Below are 24113 nucleotides of genomic sequence, written 5' to 3' on the forward strand. Positions count from 1 at the left end.
GAAAGACGACCTTTTTACCAGATGACCCCATCACTGTAAAAGAATGAGTGAAGGCGCTCGGTAGGCCATATCTTAGCGTTTTAAGACTGTCATTAAAGACATGTGTCAGAAAAAAACATAAATGTATTTATTTTCTTGACCTCGTTTTATAGCCTGAAGCAATCCCATCACAAAAGTAGGCTATGGAGGCGGACATTACAGCTCTGCTCTGACAAGTATGTAAGTATGTTACAAAGTATGAGAGGTCTTAAAAAAGCCGCATCAGATCCAACATTTCACACTCATTTTAAGCATATCTTATAGGCTCTCGCACGCAACAAGTTACAACCAACTTCTCTGTTTCACTTTGGTTGCCCTGCGTGAAATAGCAACCTTGATGAGGCTATAAAATGCTATGGTTGGGCGACTTTCCTCACCGTGAATTGCCCCCACACCCTTTGGAGGACTACGAGTCGAAGATGAGGGCAGAGACGTGAAGGAAATGAATTTAGTGAAGCGAGTGGGGTCAGATGCAGGAAAAGGAACTCGTTTTGCTGTTTTATTCCTGCGGGGACTGTCACCGTGAGGACAGAGAGGAACATGAACGGAAAAGCTACTCCTGAGAGATAATTGATTATTAATATTAGCATCAGTATTAATAACTGGAGGGGGTGCTTGTTTGCGTGGCAGAGGGAGATTTCCTCACTAAGTCAGTTTCTTGTGGATAACACTTTTAGGCTTGCTCAGTATCTGTCATATAAATTGCTTTATGTTTTAATTACACCCACGAACGAACTTTGTTTACAACTTTATTCTGGATAGGTAACAACAAGTTTGTTGAACACAAAAGGTGGCTCTGGTTTCTTTTTGAAGTTTGCCCAATGTGCCATCTGTCTGATATTTGCCTGCTCGTTGTAATAAATAATAAAGCTGCTCAAAATATCTTTTTTTTTTGCACTTAAAAAATATATCGACACTTTCTTTCAACAACAGGCTTTATAAATCACCTTTATGACGCTCTTTCCCTCTCTCTGCTTCTCCCTTATTTCATGGTTCAGTGGCCTCACACCGCCGGGCGAGGGGAGGTTTTTCTCTCTCTGCTCATTGGTCGCGGCTTTTCAATCTCTCTAACATTTCCATTCATACAGCCGGCGCTCCTTTTTGCCCCTTTCAAAATAACTCACTGTCATCATCATTCGGAAAACGGTTTTGCCTGGACGGGACTAATTATTTAAAATTGGGGGAGTGATTAGCTGCAATCGGAAAAAGGAAAGCAAGAAAGAGAGATCAAGCGTCTGGCACAACAACGACAGGTGAGTGAGGAAAAATAATCCTCAAAATACGGAGTCGTGTAAACTGTGCACAGCGTGGGTGAGAATGCGGGAGGATAATAAATCACTTCTGCTTGTTTTATTGCTTTTATTGATGCCCAGTCACGTCGTAAACGGATGTAGAGTTTGCACCTCGAGCGAGAGTGGACGTTTCGGAATGACTCCAAAAGTGAAATGAAACTGCAGCAGCTACATCTTAATAGTTGCGCTAATCTTCGTGTATCGTTGCATCAGACTTTTATTTTTCCCACTTAAGGGTCGAATTATATCGAAAAGCAATAACCTGATAATCTTTTGTCAAGCCACTTCTTCACAGTCTAACTTTGGGGAAGGTAAGACAAACAAAATGGAATGCGTATTAGCCGAAAATCAGTTGGCTCTCGTTTGTGATGGATAACAGCAAGGTAAGATGCTTAAAATGTAACACTAGAGGGGTCCCGGCCCACGGGGCTGTCTCGGAGGAAGGTTCACGCCGTTATTCACCAGTCCTCCTCTGCCTAATTGGCTGCAGATGCTGTATCCTATGGTCTTTTTACCGCGTAGAAATTGGATGCATTTGGGGAACTTTATGAGGCGAGCTCTGCTTTTGCCCGAAGGAATCGAAAGAAAAAAAACAAACTTCAAAATAAAGGGATTTAAAACCGTGCCACGTTCATGTATAATGCACTCTTCCTTGGTCAATTTATCACGAGGCACGAAAAAGAGACTCGAAATTGCGCTGCACATAGAGAGAGCTTGTGTTGCTGTGACTCTCTGGTATAAACATGTTTTTTTTTTTCTTGGATTTTTTGACAGGTGTTTTCTACAAGATGCCAAAGGCTCGTGGTCTGGAGTCAGCATCAAAAATAAAAATGTGTACAGCAGGGGGAAAAAAATCGATTATCAAAATATGGCCACGACTGCATGCTTCTAATCATGACACATCGCAGCATAGCTGCTGAACAGGACGACGATGTCCCGTACGCCTTGTTAAAATATGTTAAGCTTTAATGGTGCGTCCTGCAAGTCCATATACATTTATTTGCTTTATCACGTAGCACAAGAGCCATTTCTGGTGCCGTGTGCCGTTGCCTTCCTAATAATTGCAGAGGGAGGGAATGGACTAAAAAACACCGTCCTCTAAGTGCCCTTTCACCCTAGACTTTGTAAGCTGCACTTATTAAAGCGAAAAGTGTTTCAATATGTGGTAAGCTTTAGGGGGAAAACGTGATGGGGGTTGGGATGGGGCCCTCCTTTTTCTTTTTTCTTTTTTCTGCCCAACTCCTATTGGGCGACATGAAGTAATTCATCCATGTTAGCAGTAGGTCAGTGGTGTAATTTCCGTCTAATGGTGTTTCTGAATGTCAGCTATGGACAGCGGTAATTAAAAGGTACCCGTATCTAATACCGCTGACCACTGGTGAAAAAAAAATGAGAGCTTTATGAATGAATCCAGCCATTATGCGTGGAGTCTGACGTGCACGGGGGCCATTAAGCAAATTTGACTTTCTCTTTATTTTGGTGGAAGTGGTAACCCATGTGTGCACTACGCCGGACTTCTCAAAACACGTGAAAACACGCGGTACTCTGTGGATGTTTGCAGTTCAGCAAGTGTAAATAACGTTTAAATGAAATAATAAAATCAATAAATAATGGTGAAAGAAATCTCGATAATTGTTTGTCTTCTTTTCCTTTTTCTCAGGGCCCATTGGACACTGAGCACCCTTGGGCCTGTCTCTGTCAAGTAGACATGTTTCAAACTGTCCCTGACACGTCGTCTTACGTCAAGGTAAGACACCACCGTCTCTTGGATCAGGTAATGTTTGAGGGACAATTTGGGGTCCTTTCATTGAAGACTGCGCACAGTGAAATGATACTGAATGTTAAAACCTTTAGCAAACCACTGTCTTTATTTGTATTTAAAACCAGTGTTTCTACCCCCGCCTGTTGCCAAAATGGGCTTTTTTTATGCTGATTTTATGCGCCTGTTGAAATTTTTAAATGCTACTTATTTTTTGTATTATTTTCTAAGTCTGACACCTGTAGCCTGAGTACCTACCGGGGGGCATTTTATTTTTCTTCGCGTGGAAAAAGCCTACATGTTTACACTGTCAAGTCAGTGCTGAAGTGTGGATCTGTGGTCTGTGTGATTTACCAAACTCGACTCAACTTTTTTTCCCTCTTTACTCCAAAAATGCTGCTATTACGGGTCATAAACATGTCTGACGTCACGAACTTCTCTCTCCCTCTCTCTCTGAGTCTCTCTTTCTCTTGGTCCTAAAAATGTAAATAAAGCAAACAGCGCACATCTGGTTTTCACATAAACCTGCATCACGTCACACATGGCTCGGCGTGACTACCTGCAACTGCTACAGCCGCATGTCTGTGGCTGAAACCATTAAGTGTTTCTCTTTATTGCTACGTGTGTGTGTGTGTGTGTGTGTGTGTGTGTGTGTGTGTGTGTGTGTGTGTGTGTGTGTGCGTGTGTGTGTGTGTGTGTGTGTGTGTAAGACTAGAAGATGTCAACAAGTGTAAGTAAACTTGGGTGGCTGCGTGACGTTCACTCCCAAATCCATCAAAATAATCTGCACGGGTCTGATTGCCTGGATTGCGCCTCATTAAAATAAGTCATTGTGCAGGAGCAAAATTGCTGTAATATCTTCATAATCAAGGTATTTTTTTCCCACGGGCTTCTTGTTAATGTTTTGAAGACCCGTTCCCTTTTGAATAAGGGCTCCTTTCATCCAGGAACGGCGTTTGTGCCACTGCTGAGAGATCCTGCGTTTCGGGGCTCAGAACAATTCCGGATTTGTTGTGAAAGAGTTAAATAGCAGGGAATGTTTAAGGAGAAAATACGCATTTAAAAGAGTCTTTCTGCTCCCTCAGAAAAAAAATTAAAATTAAATTTTTTTTATATATATATATAGAAGAGGGAGTGAGACAGAGGAGATCAGTGAGGGAGAAAAGTTGATATCGGGAGTTAACTTTCAATTTTGCTCGCCTCTTATAGTTTGCAGCCCGGGTTGCTTACGTTTGCTTTAATCCCAGTCTTTGTTGAATGACAGTTACTATTCTCCTGTTTGGGTTGAGGGTTAGCCTGTGCCTTTTTTTTCTTTTTTTTCTTTTTTTTGCGTGCAAGTCCAGCACTCACTGGCTCACTCGCACTCAAAGAGATGTTGGTCTGAATGTGGCACGCCTCAATAGAAAATTTAAAAAGAAATATTCCCCATTCAAGCGGATCCACGGCCAAGCATTTGGTTTTGTTTGGTTAAGGCCAGGCGAGACTGGAACTCTCCAATAAAAATAAATCTCAAATTAATTATGGCCTAGAGCGAGGGGCCAGACAGTTCGTGCTTATATGTGCTGCAGACTCCACTTTTTGCCCTCAGTATTTTGACTCGAGCTGTCTTTTAGCCCCAGAGAAGGAATGATCTGAATACAAGTCTGCATTCTAATAAGCAGCAACCCCAACAGACTCGCATGGACCGGGACTATTTCTTCGCTGAAATAACACTCTGAGAACAGTTGTGTTTCTCACAACACTCAGTGGCCCGCTTTACGTATTTCCCACTTCAAGAATAGCCAAAGGTGCACACCATTGGGCAAAGAGTAGCGAACTCGTGTTTAAAAATTGTTAAAGAATAATCTTATATATATATCACTCCATTATATATATATATATATATATATATATATATATATATATATATATATATATATATATATATATATATATATATATATATATATATAATGGAGTGATATATATTTATCACTCCTTTCACAGACTGTTTGTCTTCGCCCCATAACCATATTACTCAATTGAACTCATTAACTAACTGTAAATCAGATTTACATAAGACAAATCTCAGCAGATCCTTCTATAAGCTAAAGAAAAAGGATGGGCCTAACAATTGAAAAGCTGCAGAACATAAACTCACCATAGTGTCCGCCCACCTCTGGCTCGTTGCCCCAGCGGAGAGACAGAGGAGCTACTGGCTCGTGGTGTAAGAAGAAATGTCTGGCTGTCTAGTTCCAGCGTCAAGCCAGATGTTCTGTGGTTCGCTGTGTAAACCAACTTGCATTTGTTTATTGGCCTTCCAAAATGTTTGTTACCACAGTATTCATTATGATCTATGTAGATTCTGCCACCACCAACCCCCCAGTCTTCTTGATAAATCAGAGTGGCAGGTAGGTTATGGCCTTGAATCAGAAGGACATGTTAACTTCCAAAATCACATATTTTCTTTTCTTTAAGCAGGAGGGGGGGGGGGGGGGGGGTTGCATCATTTGATAATGTCCTGGAAATTTGCAGCTCTGTTTCCAAAGATATTTCGTTTATTTATGTTACCTAAACTGATTTTGGCACCACAGCGGGATGAGTGTATTTTTATTAATGGAAAGTGACATAAATCCAAAGATGCACATCACACACTGGTGGGATGGAGTGTTTGAAGAGATCTGTTTCTTTATTGCTGATCATAAAACCTTATAGTAAGTCACTTGCTCAAGGTCGCAGCTTAAGTACTTCTTTAATTTCCCCCCTTTATCACCAGTCTCCCAACAACAAAAAATTGAAAACCTTAGACTTTGGAATGTATAAGAATAACAAAAAACAACCCAAGCCAGTCACTGAAGAGTTAAACAAGGTGTCTCCCTTAATTACACGAGTCTGAACTGGCCTCAGGCAGGAGAAGCCTTGACCCTTAGCAGGATCCAGATGTGGTGGTCCCAAGGGTGGGGGCCCACAGCTTCACCAGACCCCCAAGCCGAGAGCAGACAGGCCGGCCCTGCTGCCAGTCTTCGCTGGCAGCAGCTCCCAGCTTCTTTTTTGTGCACACTGAGGCCGATCCTCAAAGCGAAACCACCCCTCAAAATCACAAGAATATTCATAATCATTATTATCTTAATTACACTGTAACCAGGTGCATTCAGTTTAGCAAAGAAAGTCTCTCATTTTATTTTATTTTGTACTCAGACTCCTGCAATTGCGGAACCTTGGTTAAGGTGAACATTTTAAAGGCTTCTAAAGTTAGTTACCCGTTTTGTTGGATGTAAATGTGTCCCGTCTTTCAGAATTACCAAATGTAGTGTTATTAGTCTGGTCATATTCAGACCTGGTTACTCGTCTAGCATGTGCCTGAAATTGGGTCTAAATTGATGAGGAGGAATTTCGTGGGGTAAAAGAAGAGGAAATATATGTGGGGGTGGGGATCTGGGGTTTCTTTTTTAGACTTAAGCAAACATGGAGTAAAACAGAAAGTTTGAAGTTTAAAAAGCTATGATTAAATTGACAAAAACGTAAATATATCGAATAATAATAATAATCCTTTTTAGTGGGCTTATGTTGATGCATTCTGAGCTTCATCCTTTTAGCCCTGTGCTGAACAGCAGACGCACACGTGTAGCCCAGACCCTTAGATTATAGTGCGGTTGGAGCTAAATGCTTGGATTTTATTAATGGTGTCTCAGGGAAAAAAGAAATCCACAAAAGGCTTCATAGAAAAAAAAAAGAGTTTACAACAATTCCTCTCAGAGGTGTTCAGGTTGCTCTCCTTATTTGATTTAGAGCTACATCGAACCTAGTCAGATGTGTCCAACATCTGTCTAGGTTCAAATACAATGTTTATTTAATGTATCACTTTAACTATGTATATAATAAACATTATTTTATTTTTTATTTTTTTTAAAGAGAGAATAGGCTGATTTATAGAGAATCGGAGGTAGTGGCCAGATGTAAGTCTGAAGTGTAGGCGTTAACCAAAAGCGCTCTAAAACATGCAATCGCATAACTTAGATTGTCCGGCGACAGTAAAACCTCTTTCCACAAAATCTCAGTCAAATATGAGCAGGAATAATTCATAAGCCGGAGAAATAGTAAACCATTCCACACCATCTGTGGCATTACTGGGAAAGCAAAACACACAACACAATTTTACTGCAGGCTACACAGCAATGGCTGTGCACAACGCAGGCAGCCATCCTGTAAATATTTCCGACCAGAAAAACATAACAGCGGAGCGAACACTCAATTGTTTTCCCTGCTTATCTCTCTGGGACAGTATCCTGCTTTTTTGAAGGCAGGGCTTTTGGTGACACACAGCTTCCTTCTCAACCTTCTCAACAGTGGTGACTTCACTTCCCAAATTTAGAGGAAAGAAAAAACGCAATCCGGTAAAAGTGTCTCTTTCTCTCCGCCACATACCGGGGACTGGAATTAATTCAGGAGCGTGTCATGTTTGGGGTATCGTCCGGGTCCGCTGAAAATTGCGCAAAATGGACGGAACTATTAAGGTAAGGGTGGAGAACGGGGTGTATGAGTTTGTGGGAGACTGCTTTTTTTCGAAGTTGCGCCTCCTTTTTTTTAAGCAATGGTTTGAAATACTCCTCTGTGTCGTCTGTGAGCTGGGATCTCCAGTCAGGCAAAGATGAGCGGCTTTTTTCTGTCGGTCTGAAAGCGGGTAACCCGATTTCCTTCTTCTTTCTTTGAAAGTATCCTTCTCGCTTTTTGTATATACATATATTTAAATATATATTATCTGACTGGTTGCGAGGGCACTGCTGTGGTGTGGATTCGAGGCTAAATCAGAGATCACCCTTTGGATTTGGGGGACCGAGCGCATAATTACGCGCGTCTGGAAAGGCACAAAGGAGCGATGAATTGTTTCATACAAACCCATGTAGACTGTACTTTCCTGTAGTCATAAGTAATACTTGTGTTCAGCGATTTGGTTTTGTCTGGACAGCGGGGGCTGAGCAATAGCCATGACTGGATGTACCGCTGGATAGATGTGTCGAGCTGCGCAACAGTGGTGTGGCACATCGCCCAGCTCGGTACGAAGATCTCGTCTAGGTTAAAAACTCTGACGGCTTAGAATTTACCACAAAAGAAGAAGAATCACATTCCTCCCTGTATTTCTGTTGGTTGTTGTTTCTGTTATCCCCTCCGCTGCCGGACAGGGAGATTTGTGAAAGTGTAAGGAAGCCTGTCATACGGTTACTTCACACAGTAACTGCACGGTTTGCGACACTTTAAACCGCAAACCTTCACAACGATACCTTGGCTTGCTCCTCGTGCAGTTACACAACTATTTTGAAATGGTGCTGCTGCTGGTTGAGCGCTGGTCTACATTAACACTGGCTACCGGCCCCCCCATCAGTCAAATTCCAGATGCATTATGGCTGAAGCCACCAGATGTTGAATGGCAAAGTCCCTATTAAGTTCACCCTGCAACGCGTTTAGTTAACAAGTGTGAGCTGGGAAGAATGAAGCATCTGTATTCACTCTTATTGTTGCAAGAAAACCTAATGCGATTTATTTTTCTTTCGGAAATTTAAAGTAGCTAGTTTGTGGCGGCTGGGTGTGGTGTGAGTTTTGGAAGAGTGTAAACGTTGGCCAGACAAAAAAAAAATGTCAGTCTACATATAGCCTTAAATCGCTCATCGCCCACAGCGCTGTGATTGTTTTGTAGCGCACTTGAAGTAAATTACCCCCCACGGCTGCAAGAGGACATGACTATATCAGCCTGGGTTGTCTAACAAAGTAAGAAGCTGCATTACAATTAATGCAATCATAATTGAATCCTTTTGGTGTAAACGACTGGCTGCTACTTGCATTCATGCTCGCTAAAGAAAGGAAGGACTCTCTAGCCATGAGAGCTTCCTGTTCTACACAATCTTTTCCTGACAGGTTTCCTCTTCCTCCTTAAACAAAAGACAGGAATGCCCCCCCTCCCTCTCCGTGGGTGGCTCCTGGTAGATGGCTGTGTGTGAACGCCAAACAGATACACGTGTAGTCTGGATGTGGAGTTATTCCACGCAGTATCCAGCCAGCTCCCAGACACGTAGTGACGCATTTGCGGAGATAGACTTGGCTGATGTAAACAGAACAGAGGTTGCTCCCAGCAGGTGTCACACTCACACAATGGTCATAATGGTGCGGGCTGATCCACAACTGAGCTATGATTTATTTGATGTTTTTCCCCTTTGTCTGGTTACTGCGGAGAGCTATAGTGAAAAAAGCAGAAAGCATGCTTTGGGGAATTGACTTTAAAGGATTAATTAAAAAAAATCTTTAAATTTCAGGAAGTTTCTGGAGATTTGTGTGTGTGTGATTATAATTTTTCAGGAGAAGTTCCTCTTTGGTGCTTAACACATTTTCAACTTATCTTAGGACGATTTTAGGCAGACAAAGAGTGTGTAATCGGCTGCCTGTAGCTCTCACTGGTAGTATGTGTGTGTTCCTAATTGGCTCTGTTCTCTCATCCTTTCAGCTTCTTCTGCGAGAGTGCTGTACCCCTATCTAAAACAAAACAAAACGAATAAAAATAAAGAGTACTCCAATCCTGATGGGCACACACCACTTGCCAATCATTGCTCCAATTGTGCAGCCTGATATGTCATTGTAAATATAACGTGCAACAGTCATAGTAGTTAACAAACCCTTTATCAGGCTGCAATGAGACATTCCCTCACTCTCTTACACTTTATCATCCACAAACTAGCTGCTGTGCTCTGCTCAGATAATGTGTCTTGCTGCCAGTGTTCAGACTATGACAGATCCACTGATGAAAATCGCTGGAAAGTCTAATTCTGGCAGACGGTTAAGAGGGTCAGCTTTTCTTTTTTTTCTTCTTCTTCTTCTTCTTTTTTTTTTTAATCCACCCATTAACCTGAAGAGTCGTATATTACAAAATCCCTAGTTTGGTCTACAGTTGCCATAGCCCGTAGACCTGACGTTTCCTCAACGTTTAAAGGAACACCATCATTGAGGCTTGCTAATCCAAATCATCACAGCGTTAAACACAAAACTATATATTCCAGTTTGCGAAAAGCCCGTAAAGCTCCGGTTTATTTGCCACAACCATGCACCGTAAATCGTTTTTTATCTATGTTTTGCATCCAGTTCTGTAAACACAACCAACACAGAGGCAACAGATGGTGCTAAATGGCACATACAAATGTTAACATTTTTTTCCACTGCAGTGAGTATCAGACACTATCAAACATCTCTTCTGATCATTGGATAAGTTTTATGTAACATATCATTTTTCACTGCAGTAATAAGAAAAGCACCAATACAACAGACACCCCGATTGTTATTACTGAAGTTCTAGAGAAGGTTGGGACATTAGGTCCCTTATTAAGCTCTCAAACTGTAGCTGATGAGAGAGTCTTCTCACCTTTTTTCTCTTTTTTTCATTGTTGTATTTAACCTCCTAGAACCTGGCGTCCACATATGTGGACATCACATTTTGGGTTGTCTAGACCAAAATCCTACATTCTGATATCCACTCACGAGGACATTTTACTGCCTCTGTTTTATCAAAATTCAAAACGAATGTCTTCATATGTGGCTCTCAATTTTCTTAGAAACAAAAATCAGGTATACAAAAAAAATCTGGTGATTCTTTATCAGGTCCCAATCGTCCAAATAGCAAAGAGAAATTAAAAATGCATGCCATGAAAGAGTTCGGGTCTTAGGAGGTTAATGCATGTGCATACATGCATTTTATATATTAGTTAGTTATGCCATTGCACCAAGAGAAATGTGTCCTACAAAAAGAAAGTGCACTGAAATGAGGGCAAGTGAAAACTTTCCACTCACATGAAATGCCTTAGAAGTGAATAGAAGTGAAGTTATGTGAGATCTTGAGGATTTCACTTTCATAAAAGCAACATTTTTGAGAATGCAACGGCTGCATGTTGGAAATATTGATCAATGAATATCAAGTAGCATTTTTTCCCCCCGAGGCAGATATCTGGCATGTTGGAATGAAATAATTCAGTCCTTGGGGATTAGACACGTCTCAGTCTAAGCTGTGCCATCACATCCTATCAGATCCAGATGCGCATCAGATCTAGGCCCGATCCTCAGAGGCATATGGCTGTAATGATTTCACTTTAAACTGTAGTTTTATTGTTTTGTTTTTCTTTCATTGTATTTGTTTGTTTTATTCTTGTCCACAAAGATAAATGGAAAAACTAATATAAAACTCATTCTATTCCTGTTAACATGTATACACATTCTGAGCACAGATCTGACTTGGTGACGTTGTCTTTCTCTGCTCCCTGTCAGACACAAACCGGTGACATCTTCATGTTAAAATGTGACCAGCAAACTCCATAATCCAGTCTTTACTTCCAAGACATTACATGAGGAGCATGTTGAAGCCGCATAGCGTTTCAGAGTTTGTTTTCTTTAATAAACTTACATTGCTCCAGCTGAGTCAAAGTAGAGGGGGGGTCACTGGAGCCGTGACCCAAATGCTTCTGTTGAGTCTTCTGCTGTGGGGAGAAGCCCAGCACCAGACAGGGTAGCCACACCAGGGCCTGACAGGGGGAATTTCAGGGTGCAGTGAAATTACAAAGATGGCGATAAGAAAAAAATAATTACAGCCCAGGAATAAGGATTATTAGATTAGGATGCTGTTAACTGTTAGTTAGAAGACCTTTTTATTTTTTATTTTTGTCGTTTTATATGGGAGCCACTAGGTGACCGCTGCTGGCCGTGTGTTTTGATTAATATTATTGTCATTATTGATGTTACTACACCAGAAGGCCCTGTGGCATCCTATCTGCATCTCCCCTACTCCACTGTGGGCATGATTGAAGTCCTCGTAACATCAACAGGAAGCTACAGCCACTACTCCTGTAAACACAAACCGCCGAGGATGCCAGACAGCGATATGACCCATAACTGCACATAATTACTGTAAACAAAAAATACACTAGAGATTCGAAATTTGACATCACAAGTTTCTGGATAGTGTCAACTAAGAAATTTGAGTTGTATTTGTTCGTGTCAAGCATTCGCTTTGATGCATGTGAAGCCAGAAGAGAAAGATATTTAGTGTTGTGCAAAATTGGGATGCTATAAAGAATAAACCCTACTATAACACCTCTACAGCTCACAAGCATTAAAGAATTTTGAAAGAAATACCAAGGATTTGTTATTTTCACCTCCAGGAGGCGCTATCAGTGGTGAGTGAAGACCAGTCCTTATTTGAGCCTCCCTACGCTGCTGCTGCCCCTCTACCCAAAACAGATATGACTGCATCTGGCACACAGGACTACGGCCAGACCCACAAAATCAACCCCTTACCCCCACAACAGGAGTGGATCAACCAGCCAGTGAGGGTCAACGTCAAAAGAGAATATGAGCACATGAACGGATCCAGGTAATGACATGACAGCCACACCCTGTGGCATGCATTGTTTAGTAGAGATGAGTTTTTATGCACTTTTATCAGACATGCAAGTGGGTGATGAATTAAAAAGCAAAATTGACACAATGAGTTTCAGTTAGGCGTGGCTTTGGCTTTCATTCTCCAAGTCTCTCAAGCTCTCCTGGTAAGATGCAGTACCATTCACTGTTAGGTGTTTTTTAACTGTGTTGAGATGTGGTGAGTGCATTTCCTCAAACCATCCAGTAACTCCTTGCTCCAGATGGCCAGGGCTATTGTCATCGTAGAAGAGACCCCTCCCTTCATAATAGAAATGTTTCGGCGTAGGATAAACATGATCTCTCAGATAAACGCTGTATTTATTTTCAGTGCCCCTTCCCTCTAATGGTACATGTGGACCCAAACCATGGCACATTATGCTGCTATGTGGATCAAACAGATCCACACTCATTGCAGATTTTCAGGTTTTGCTTCTAATTTGTCACCCATTTGTATGACACTTCTGCTGCTGTTGTCATTTGTCATTCAGCGGGTCGTTTCTTTACCACAGCTAACCTTCACGTTTCACATCTAATCTTTGATATGCTTGGCTCAGAATATCTCGTGCCAAAGTCAATGGCTGGAAAGGAAATTCAACAACACCCAGTTTATCTGCTGATAATATTTTTACAACTTACTTGGTGTGCATGTGTGTGTGTGTGCATGCATGTTTGTGCAGCAGGGAGTCTCCAGTGGACTGCAGTGTGGGTAAATGTAATAAGCTGGTGGGGGGTAATGATACATCTCAGATGAACTATGGAAACTACATGGATGAGAAGAATGCCCCTCCCCCCAACATGACCACCAATGAACGGAGAGTCATTGTACCTGCAGGTAAGAACAGATGTGTATAGTTAGGAAAAATTAATCAGGACATAAGAACAAAATTGATTACTATTGTTAGATGGCAGTCACTTGCCTGTTCTGGTATGATGTCACTAATGCTGAGGCACAATCTAATGAACCTAAGTAGATATTTATTTTTTTTACTATACCCTTTGTTTGAACACTTAGTTTAAGAAATTTGTCTTTCACTCAAAGTCCAAACAAAAGGCGTTTCAGTACATTTCAGAATGGCAAACAGTGTGCCAAAAAACGAGAAATCCAGATTATTTAATTAAAACTGAATGCAGACTTGGTAAATTATTCATTTTTTAGTGTTTAGCTGATGCCAAAGGCCACTCATCTATTAACCTAATAGGAGCTCACTTGGATGCCACTCCTTAACCACAAAGTGGCAAGTTTGGGGTTTGGTTTCCAAATTGGCTGTGCTGTGTATCAGGCATGGGTCAAGTAACATTTGCAAATACTGAGTTTTCTTTGGTATCACAAAGTTCAGTAAATTTAATGATGAGATTCAAAAACGAATACTATTCTATGATAGGTGACTGAACTAGGAATCTGCTCTGTTTTCATTTTACTTAATAAAGTAAAAGCAATATTTAGTATTCTGTCTAAACCACACAAACTGAAGTCTGTTCACCTCAGCATTATTATATGAAGCTAAATCACAGCAACAGTTGCCTGAAGGCACTTTATATTGTGAGGTAAAGAGCCTGCAATAATACAAAGAAAATAGAAACTGCCTTCAGTTTGTTTATTACTCCTCCTCCCTTTAACTTAGAGATATGTCTTTCCTGAAGTCTGCCCGTAACAGTCAGTAAAACCAGTCTCCTTCCCTTCTGTCGTCCTGCAGACCCATCACTGTGGTCCCAGGACCATGTGCGCCAGTGGCTAGAGTGGGCCATCAAGGAGTATGGCTTGTTAGAGATTGATACGGCAATGTTTCAAAACACGGACGGCAAAGAGCTCTGCAAGATGAGCAAAGATGACTTTCTACGGCTCACCACCATGTACAACGCAGAAGTGCTTCTCTCTCATCTCAATTATCTCAGGGAAAGTAAGTAAACTTTGGTAATTACTTGACGGGTCTCTGGAACAAATATAGGAGTGCAACAAAAAGTGTTTAACAGTTGAAAACAGAAGATAAAAAATAAATCGGAAAGTATTAAACACAGTGAAAAGTCAGCAATGCCATGCTGCACTTCGTTTTCATTACTTTCCTTGTTTGTGCCTAAACCTGCATCACCATCCACGTTTGCCAAAGGGTGAAAGTCATTTAGTTTTTTTTCTTCTTCTTTTCGATTCAAAGTGTGAATGAAAATGACCTCGTTTGCTCAGCATGAAAGAAAAAAAGGAATGTCACCTTTTTTCATTCGCACTATGCTTGCATTACTAAATAAACAATGAAATTACTAATTTCTCTACGATAGCTAACACGTCTAAAGCACAGCATAGAAACCCAAAGGGTTTCTTTTCCCCTCTCCAGATAACCATCATCAACCTCCCCCACTACACTTTTATACCGCATGGCCCACAGAAAGATGAAGCCCAGGTGCATTGCCTCAGGAATCACGCTAGGCTTGTATGTCCAGAGCAAAGAAAAGAAAGTTGATCTGCAATTTGCAATGGTGGCAGCTAAATTTGAGCCCCTTACCTTTGAAGAATATCTCGCCGTAATCCCCGCTTCATATGTTTCTGTGAGGAAGCGAAGCCAATTTTCTGATGCGGTATGCAAATGACATTTTAATATAAAGTGTAACATCTGGTGAGGCTCTGGTTTGAATACATGCAGCGTGGTGTCGAGTTCGAATGCTAAATATCAGCCGTGTGCTATAAAAATTAGCAAACGAGTGGCGCGATTGATGCACGTGTAGGGAACGGTCTGTCCCCATCTTTAAAAAGTTTGGATACTGTAGAATAGTTAGAGCTGCTTGCGCCGTGGCTGCAGAATATCACGGCAGCACACTGGGTGGAGTGACTGATGGCTTGACTAAATTTAACATTACTCTCAAAAAATTGCGATGGGCCTCAATGTGATGTAATGGGAACTGTATTTTGTGGGTGTCAACAGTTTTCTCTATGCACTGCGTCTGGGCAGAGAGAGATGCTTGTCATGAGTATAACAGCCTCATTGTGCAGCGGTGCAGCGGGTGGATCTGTCTGACCGCCACTGGGCACACTTCGCAGAGCAGTTTTCATTATGGCCAATGGCTGTGGGACTTAGCCACGGCTTAGGCGTGCTGCATCACGATTTTGCCCCATTTTTCTTTCTTTCTTTCTTTCTTTCTTGTGTGTGCTTTGGAGACAGAAAAGATGTCTTGGGAATCCTCTCCACTTGCCAGCTGAAATTGCTTTGTATTAATTCCTAACAATCAGCGAAATGGACGCTCCCTTTCCTGAGCTGAGTAACCCGTTTTAGGGCAGCTCGCGGACGATGCAAGCGGGGTGAAGTGCTGATACTGTACCTGCATTACACATACAAAAATTTCTGTCTATTACAAATGTGATACAAATATCCAAAGCAGATCAGGCACTGAACACACTTTAGCCTACCAGCTTTCTGTTGCAAAGCGCCTACCATGTCCTATTGCACAGTTTTTCATCTTATGTGGGACTTGCACAGATTTTACAGCTAGTGCTGCCTAAATCAAAAAGAGTATTTCCAGTTGTGAGACCATCTCCTGCCACGTGCCACGTATGAAAACATCAGATGGCATCCTGATTCTCTTGATACTGTCCGGAGCTCAAGCGTGAAAACAGTTTGTGAGCAAAGGAAAGGGGTCAAGGCTTTATGACGACCCTCACGGGGTGATAATTTAGAAATGAAAGGCTTTCTCTCGTCTCCCCCCACAGCACAAACAAACACAATCAGAGACTAGGAGTAACCCTGTCCAGAAAATAGACCTCTGTTTTCACTCACAAGAGCTGGAGCTGGGACTAGTTTCCAGGAGGCAGAGAAACAAAGAGAAAAGGGGAAAGGCTCAAGCAAGCCCTGGAAGTATTAGTGATTACAGGTCATGTGATCTGATTCACTGAATCTTTTCATTATCACCCCCCATCCTACACCCAAAAAAAAAATAAAAAATAAAAAATAGATGGTCCAGAGGGATACTGCAATCATTTCGTACACATCTGTGTGCACCATATGTGTGATTGGTTCTGTTTATTGAACCTCTGATTAACATTCCTCAGAGTCATTAGACCCTGTATGTACACTTGGTGAAGGGCGGGAGACGCACTTCCACACCCTACAGCCATACCATAACAAAACATTCCTGCCACGTCACACACACAGAAATACCGCTCAGACATCCATACTGGCGCAACCGCTGGCACAACCTGAACATCTGTCTGGCTTCCCAGCTGCTTACAGTAACAAGGGTAGTTGCCCGTGCATTATTTTGGCCTCGTTGTTGGTCACTTATCCAGATTTTCATAAGTGATGGCCGCCCACACCCCAATGTGCTTTCAATTTGGGGCGCAATTTGAGAATTTGTTCAAATTAGTCTGTCAGGGAGGGGACTGCTGACTGTTTGCTTTATCGCACCCATGTAGGTCGGTTTGATACCACATGTGCTGGAAACGGAGCAGAGCAGCAAACCTCAGACAAGGAGAGACTGTATCTTCTGACACATAGAGATGCGAGGCGGAGAGAGAAGGGAGGAAGAGGGGGGAGAATTCAAAAACGAGCAGAGGGACTGGGGAGACAGAACAATCCAAAGAAGCATGTGAAGGAACATAATAGTAGGAGTTAAGAAATATGTCACTGACAGATTGGGTTGTTGCTTCAGGACAAAAACAGGAGTGTGTGTAAGCAAGAAAGGCAGTTATAGAAAGGGAGTGCGAAATTTAAAAAAAGAAGAAAGAAAAAAATTTGGTGGCTGAACTATTCCTTTTTGTTTTTTTGCGAAGAGTGTGGAAATGGTCCGAGATGGTCATGATTGAGTGCCATTGGAGAATAGCAACAGTTCTGTTTCCCAGCTGTCGCCGTTGCTTGTGTGTCTGGATGGATTTACAGCGAGGGAGTCCAGAAGGAGAGAGAGAGAGAGCGAAAGAGAGGAGAGAGAGAGAGAGTGATAAGTCTGGGCTTCTGCACTGCTGCTGCTCGCTCGAGAGTGGGGGACATTCTCGAGCCCTCAATAGTTTATACAGACCATAAACATCTGGGCTCGCAGGCTGAGTAGGGAAAAAGGAGCTCTGGAGAACTCTCTCTCTCTCACACACACACACTCTCTCTCTCTCTGTCTTTCACTCCTCTTTCTCCCCTCAAAACATTTTTATTGAGCTCCCCTTGCATTAGTTCTTTCTATTGGCAGATTATCACTGGTGCAGAGGGGCTCAGCAGGCTGGCTCTGCGCCTTTTGCCGTTTGCTGTCTGCTGTTAGCCACCATTACAGTGCAGTCTGCGGCTGCTCACTCAACTGCTGGGGTTCGGCCACTTATGAGCTTCGCAGGAATTTATGTCTATATCACATTAGCATAAGTGGAAGTGGATAATAAGCAGTTGCTATTCGTGTAAACACTGAGATGAGCCTAGCTGTAATTGAAGCGAGATGTAGATAATAATTGTAAGTTTCCAGTTAAGAATACTGATGTCAGCCAGTTCTGCATATCTCGTTTTATAGTCCTGTTTTTAACATTAATGCTAATTGTTTTAAGTGATTTATATTTTTCCCATCATATCTTGGACTGGTAACTGCATGATTGCAGTTAGGAACAGCATATAAACTGTGGTCAGGATATTGTTAAAGCTAAGAATAGTGATTAAACATTTCTGAACATTTCACCTCTCACTTGTCCAATCAGATAGGAGAGCACTGGGTCCAGATCTCTCTAACATTTCTAAATGGATAATTTGATGTTTGCGCCCATTTCACGCAACAAACTATCAGATATGTGAAGGTGTGTGGAGGGAGACAGGGTTGGATTGATATGTTATAGCTATTTTTGGCCCTTTTTTATGACTATAAATACCTTCAAGCGGAGTCTGTCTAAAAGTGTTGACCATTAACCAATAAACACTTTCACGTTAATACATAATGGAACATTTATAACCATTCTCTGGATCATTGGCAGGATGGGATGTAATCTTGGTGTCAACTTCACATAGTTTGACCTTTTTTCCACCAACAAGTCTAATCTAGTACTAGTCCCAATTATTTTCACTCAAAAAGGACTGATGCTGCTCGGCCCAAAGCTGAACACCCTGATTTCAGTGGCTACAACCCAAAGATTGCATCCACCATGATCTTCTAATGGAAAACATTTAACATTTTGCTATTTGGCTCTGAAAGGGCATCACTGCAGAACTGGCTCCACATGAGCACTGGTCCCAGAACTGGAACTATGTTGATGGAAAAGAGGCACTTGTTAGTCTATCAATTCATAACAGCCTCCACATAAAAAAAAACCTTTGTCTGTACAACAATACTTGTGCATTTGATACTACCTGTTTTACCAGGGGTTTAATAAAGAACCTGTATAACTCTTCAGTTGGCAGACTGGTTTGGTAGCTTGAGGCGGTCTCGAAGTGTGGGCAGGAACTTCAATCTGTGCCCAACACAAATGTAATTTAATGAGAAGAGTGTTTTCTTTTTCTTTCAGTTACTTGCGAACAGTGCCATCATGAAAGGAGGGTCATAAGTTAAAAAAACAATTCCAATACTTTGTAGCGGAAGACTCAGAAATGCCTCATATGAAATATGAAGCCAAGCAGCAGCGTTATCCAGTACAACTAAATGGGTTTGCCTAAACTTATGTGCCCCCCTTTATGTGGCAAGGTGCCTAAAACAGGGTGACTGGGGACCCTGAGTTTGTTGACAAAGCTTAGACCACATGTTGAGGCAATGGTATCGTATAGCTATACAGAATAAACAGTACAGGGGGCTTGCCAGAGGTCCTACACGGCGCTGTACAAGGCTTTAGAAATATCGATCAATGTTACGTGCACGTCAGGCGGCGCTTTCGTGAAACCAAACAGTCATACGAAGGAGAGAAAAGAAAACTGTTTGCGGGTGTTATGTAATCTTACAGAGTCTGAAGCAGATGTGATTGGAAAGGGAGAGCAAGAGAATGAGGGTCTCAAAGCTTGAACACTGGCCAGTCCTCCCACTGCGCTGTCAGATTACCGGGATGTGTTTGTTTTCGAAGAGAGGAAGAGGCCATCCAAATAAATAGGCAGCCCAGCCAAGGCTCCCTTCACCAAAACTGTCAGCTGTGGTGTTTCTCTAGCTCGCTCTCACTCGCTCACTCAACCCTCCACTCGCTCTCACTCTCTCCCATACAGCAGTCCCAAATTTCTCTGTGGGATGGTTTGAGGTTTTCTTAGCAATGCTGCCTGTTTGCCTGTCTGGGTCAGACCACATATGTGGCACACAGTAGGAAAGGGGTTAACAACCCCTTCCTCCTTCCTCCATCCCCTCTCTGTTCCTCGTTCTCTTACACCCTCTCCCTCATTCCAGAAGTCGGTGCTTCGGAGGCTCGTTTGCCCCTGTGAGCTTACGCTCTGCGTGTGGAATTATTTTTGTATGGGGGAGCTGCGTTTGATTGCCATGCAGGGACCCTTCCTCATACAATGGCTCCCCTGTTCTGAGTCCCCCATCCTTCTAAACTAGACCCAGAGCCTTGGGGGTGCCGTGGAGTATAGGTGGAACTGGGAGGGGTGGGGACATTTGGAGGGTTAGAATACATTTGTGGAGCACCCCACATTACCCCACAGCCACCACTCTCCCCCCTTAAAAAAACAGACCCCTAGTCTGCCACTATGAGGCCCCAACCCACCACCAGCAGCACAGCACGTTAGTCGAGGACCTTGCATCGAAACTTTCACAGACTTTCTGGATTTTTCTTTTTCCATTTGTACTTTAGCTAATTTCTCAGATTTCTCTGCACCACCCCACCAGAAAAGGTACGGTCCCTACTCAGCAACTTGCTGTTGCTGGCTCAGTGCTATATCTTGTCTACACTCTCCATGTAGTAACTGCTCTCGTGTTTTCTCTGTGCATTTTTGGGTCTGTTTTTCCACTCACTGATTTATGCCTGGGGGCAGCTAAAATTAAGAGAGCATTTTGGTGCCGCCCAGGGTGCCTGTGTAAGTGGAGGAATGCAGTGCAGAGTTCTGCTCCATAAGGTGAAATGAACAGGCAGCCATACAAGGACTCTTAACTCACTGTCTTGCTTTATTCAGGGGCAGTGGTTCCAGTTAAAATGTTGACATACTACAGGGCTTCCTCACCACTATTCAAAGGACAGACTGTGTGCTGGGTTTGCTTTATTCGAGAATAGAGTTCTTTGTCATTAATTAGCTTTCCTCTTAAAAAAAATAATAATTTAAGAGCAAAAGGTACAGAAGTGATCCAATGAAAATGGCTTCAGTGGCATGCCATAGGTATCGAGCTGGACCTTCTACTGCCACCTGCTGGGAGTATTAGAAATTTGAGCTTTTTGTCACTCATACAAAAAACCTCTCATAGCAAATGCAGCAAATTTCAGTTCAAATGAAATATATTCTGCATGTATTCCTCAAGATACTTTATTCTAAAGTAAACACTTTATAAAGCAATGAAGACTCTTTAATTGTTTAAAAAATCCAACAAAATTAATCTCACCATGCTCTCTTCTGTCTCATTGCAGGTAGCTCATCATTATCCTACAATACAACATCTCACACAGATCCATCACCACGGCTGGCTGCCAAAGAGGGTAGGGAAGTTTAGAAATTTTCTCTGCATTTCTCTCCACATATTTAGAGTTGTTTTAAATGCTGTATACAGACTGAACAAGGTGGGAATGGTGCAACCAAAGCTAAAGGTGATCATGTATGGCAAAAATATAAAATACCCAAACCTTCAGGCTTCGCATGAAGAAAACCACACACATGTGAGAACAAACGCTACTTAACAAAAAGGAAGCACAATGCAGCCACCGATTGTTTCTGATGAAGCTCTGGGCAAGTACACCTTTTGTTTTGAGTCAGGCTGCTATTGCTATTCGGGACTACTACCTGAACCCAAAGAATAAAGGCATGTTAACAATAAAACAAAAGCAGAGTGCTGATGAGTTCTTTCCATAGCAGTGGGAGCATGAACAGACTGTAAATGTAGTAATTATGGAAAGAATCTATGTGACTGAAGCTGTTTACTGGAAGGACGGGCAGCACAGACAGGTGCCCGAGCAACAATGTGCTTGGTAAACATGACAGAAAGGGGCTGATTGGCTGCTTTAGACTAGACTAGAGGGGAAATAGGGGTTACATGTGTGAGTCTCTGATGAGTGAAATAGTGGCAGAAATCATGATAAGAGGTTAAGGGGACACTACACATAAAATATGCTATTGTAAGACAGTGTCCAGCAGCACTGAGACCCTTTGACTAATATATGTAGATATATATAAATATATATATAGCTTTTAATGAAAATCAAATGATAGTAGCCATTTTCAGCTATTTTATGTAAAACGTAGGCTTTAACATAAACTGTTAGCTGGTTTTATTAAGAGATTTAATGGTTAAGGAACCAATGTCTGATTAAAAACAATAGTGAAAATGGCTTTTTAAAGAAAAATGTTACCATACAAGCAGCTTGGTGTTCTCCACATCTTAATCTGGCCAAAATTTAAAGGACACAATGAACTAATTGAATTAGCGATACATTTTTAATAAAGCAGAAGAGGAGCGGTCAGAGGGACCAGCTCTAGTGTGCTAAGCCGAGAACAATGCCCCAAGCAGCTCAGGATGACGGTCCTTTTCCTCCCGATACCTTTTTCACCCTACAAACACTGGTGTGCTGACACGGTTCAGACAGGCGATAGCTTCGTATCTGTTTAGAAAAAAAAAGAAAAAACTACACATCCTTCACATAGGCTATATGGTGTCACCACCAGAGTCGAGAGCAAAGACTGCAATAACAATGATAGCCTTGCTAACAGGATGAGAGGCCCTATCAAGGCAGCAGCAGAGGAAATGCTAGGTCTGATAAGTGTCAGAGAATGCTCTCTGCCTCTCGCTCTATCTGCCCCATTGGTGGGAATTCCAGGCCACGTAGTGGTTCTCGCCCAGCTTCATACTAATAGGCCATTGGGCAGGCCAGATAAGATTCTGCTCGGTCACCCCCCGACCTTGGTCTTCCTGATTCTCAGCTCCAGGTATTTGGACTGGCAGGAATAGAGGGTCACTCCCATCAGCAGCATTTCCCTTTCTCAAGAGGTGATTTCTATTAAGTGCTCCTGTAACACTGCCTTCCTCTAACTGTGGCCTAAAACTCTGGCCTTAAATAGAACACTTGTAGCATTTAAAACATGCTAACTTTTCCAAATAAAGGAAATACGACAGTATTTTTGCTCGCACAAGTGTTACTTTCGTGCAGAGTTTCTGCTTCGGCAATAAAAGATGCGTTGCTTCAGGAGAAGCCTTTATCAGCGTTTGCTCAGATCAGCACTGCCAGATGTTCCACTTCATATTGCCTTTTGAGAGCAGTCAAATACCATACAGGCTCTTTGGGGTAGAGTAAGCACGAGCATACAGCAGGAGACAACCCTTAATCTGCCCCAGACTCTGCGGTGTAAAATGCAATGTTATGAATAAAAGAGAGCATATAAAACACGGAATGCAGCAGCTATGAAAGGACTCGTGCGCGCCGATGTGTGTGTGTGGCTTTCTCAAAGTCTGCGTCTGCTATGTGCCTGCTGATCGGCTTGTAAGTATGGGTTTCCTGCATACCTTACTAGTGTGATATATATATATATATATATATATATATATACAAATATTATACTATGCCTATGCCTTTGCATATCTTTTGGACGTGGACTGCATTATTCATGAGTGTAAGAGTTATAGGGCGTTGCTGGGAATTAGACATCATGTCGTTGTTACAAGTAAACACCTACACTTCTACTTGTAAACTACTTTTTTTCCCCCAGATTGATTTTTTTGTTTTTGTTTTTTTTTTTTCTTTTGTGGTTTCTGATCTATTAGCACAGCAATAAAATGTCAAAATGTTCTAAAAGCATTCATATCCTCCCCTGCCATGTTGAGGAAAGATGATTCACCTTTTGAAAAGCATTTCCTCTGGTGCCAAGTCAAAGGCAAAAACAGCTTGAAATGCTTCATTACGCACACAAACCATCTCAGATTTGTGTTTTTTCAAATGCTCACCTTGCTCTGTGCTAAATATAATGTAAGATAAACTGCGGACTTGGAAGTGAAAACGTTTAATGTTAAGAGTGTTGCGAAGATGTTCCCCCCTTTTTTTTTTCTTTGATGGTTTTCTGTTCCAGTGCACCCACTGTCTCCTCGCTGTGTCTAACTCCTGTACTTTGCCATCATTCTCCTCCTCTTATGGCTCCTTGCTCACACAGATGGCTTTTAAAGCACCTGTATTATGGGTATTAAAAAAGTTTACCCTGTCTGGGTTTCTCTCCTTGGCTCGGACCCTGGGTTAAAAACAGTCCACAGCTCCACTCTCTCTTTTTCTCCACTCATTCTCTATCCCGCTCCCGTTGCTCAGTTGCTCTTTCTCTCCTAGCCTACTTGCTGTCTTTCTTCTTCCCTCTGTGTCTCTCTCTCTTTCTCTCTCTCTCTGTCTAGCACTTGGGCCTTGTTTTGACTAACTGGTCCTGCAGTTGAAGTCTCCCAGGAGCGTGCACCACACCCGAGACCAGAGTGGAAACTGGCTCAAGTCGCAGTCAGAGCGAGGCCTGGAAAAATGAAGGCGGGAGAAGGGGGTGGGTGGTGAGGGGTGAGGCGGTTCTGTGTGT

General features: G+C 42.2%; 1 protein-coding gene across 5 annotated transcripts in view; it reads left to right on the top strand.

The window, feature by feature from the left end:
• Nucleotides 1–1108: 1108 nt before the first annotated feature.
• The window catches only part of fli1 (Fli-1 proto-oncogene, ETS transcription factor), a 30327-nt gene continuing 7322 nt past the window's right edge, over nt 1109–24113 (top strand). The window contains exons 1-6 of one of the 5 annotated variants that reach the window (XM_086261260.1): nt 1109–1292; nt 2992–3078; nt 12258–12469; nt 13197–13348; nt 14211–14414; nt 20990–21058. In XM_086261260.1, coding sequence (XP_086117386.1) covers nt 3040–3078; nt 12258–12469; nt 13197–13348; nt 14211–14414; nt 20990–21058 — 676 coding nt within the window. In that variant the 5' untranslated portion in view covers nt 1109–1292; nt 2992–3039. Of the gene's footprint in view, nt 1293–2991; nt 3079–7427; nt 7584–7673; nt 7751–12257; nt 12470–13193; nt 13349–14210; nt 14415–20989; nt 21059–24113 lie in introns of those variants that run through there. The other 4 variants (XM_086261259.1, XM_086261261.1, XM_086261262.1 and 1 more) reach the window with 4 other exon arrangements.

Source organism: Aulonocara sp. 'chitande type north' Nkhata Bay, linkage group LG14 (assembly GCF_057382095.1).
Source record: "Aulonocara sp. 'chitande type north' Nkhata Bay isolate Kocher_YH1m ecotype deep benthic linkage group LG14, A_spYH_male_GT1.1, whole genome shotgun sequence".
NCBI classification, from domain to species: Eukaryota; Metazoa; Chordata; class Actinopteri; order Cichliformes; family Cichlidae; genus Aulonocara; species Aulonocara sp. 'chitande type north' Nkhata Bay.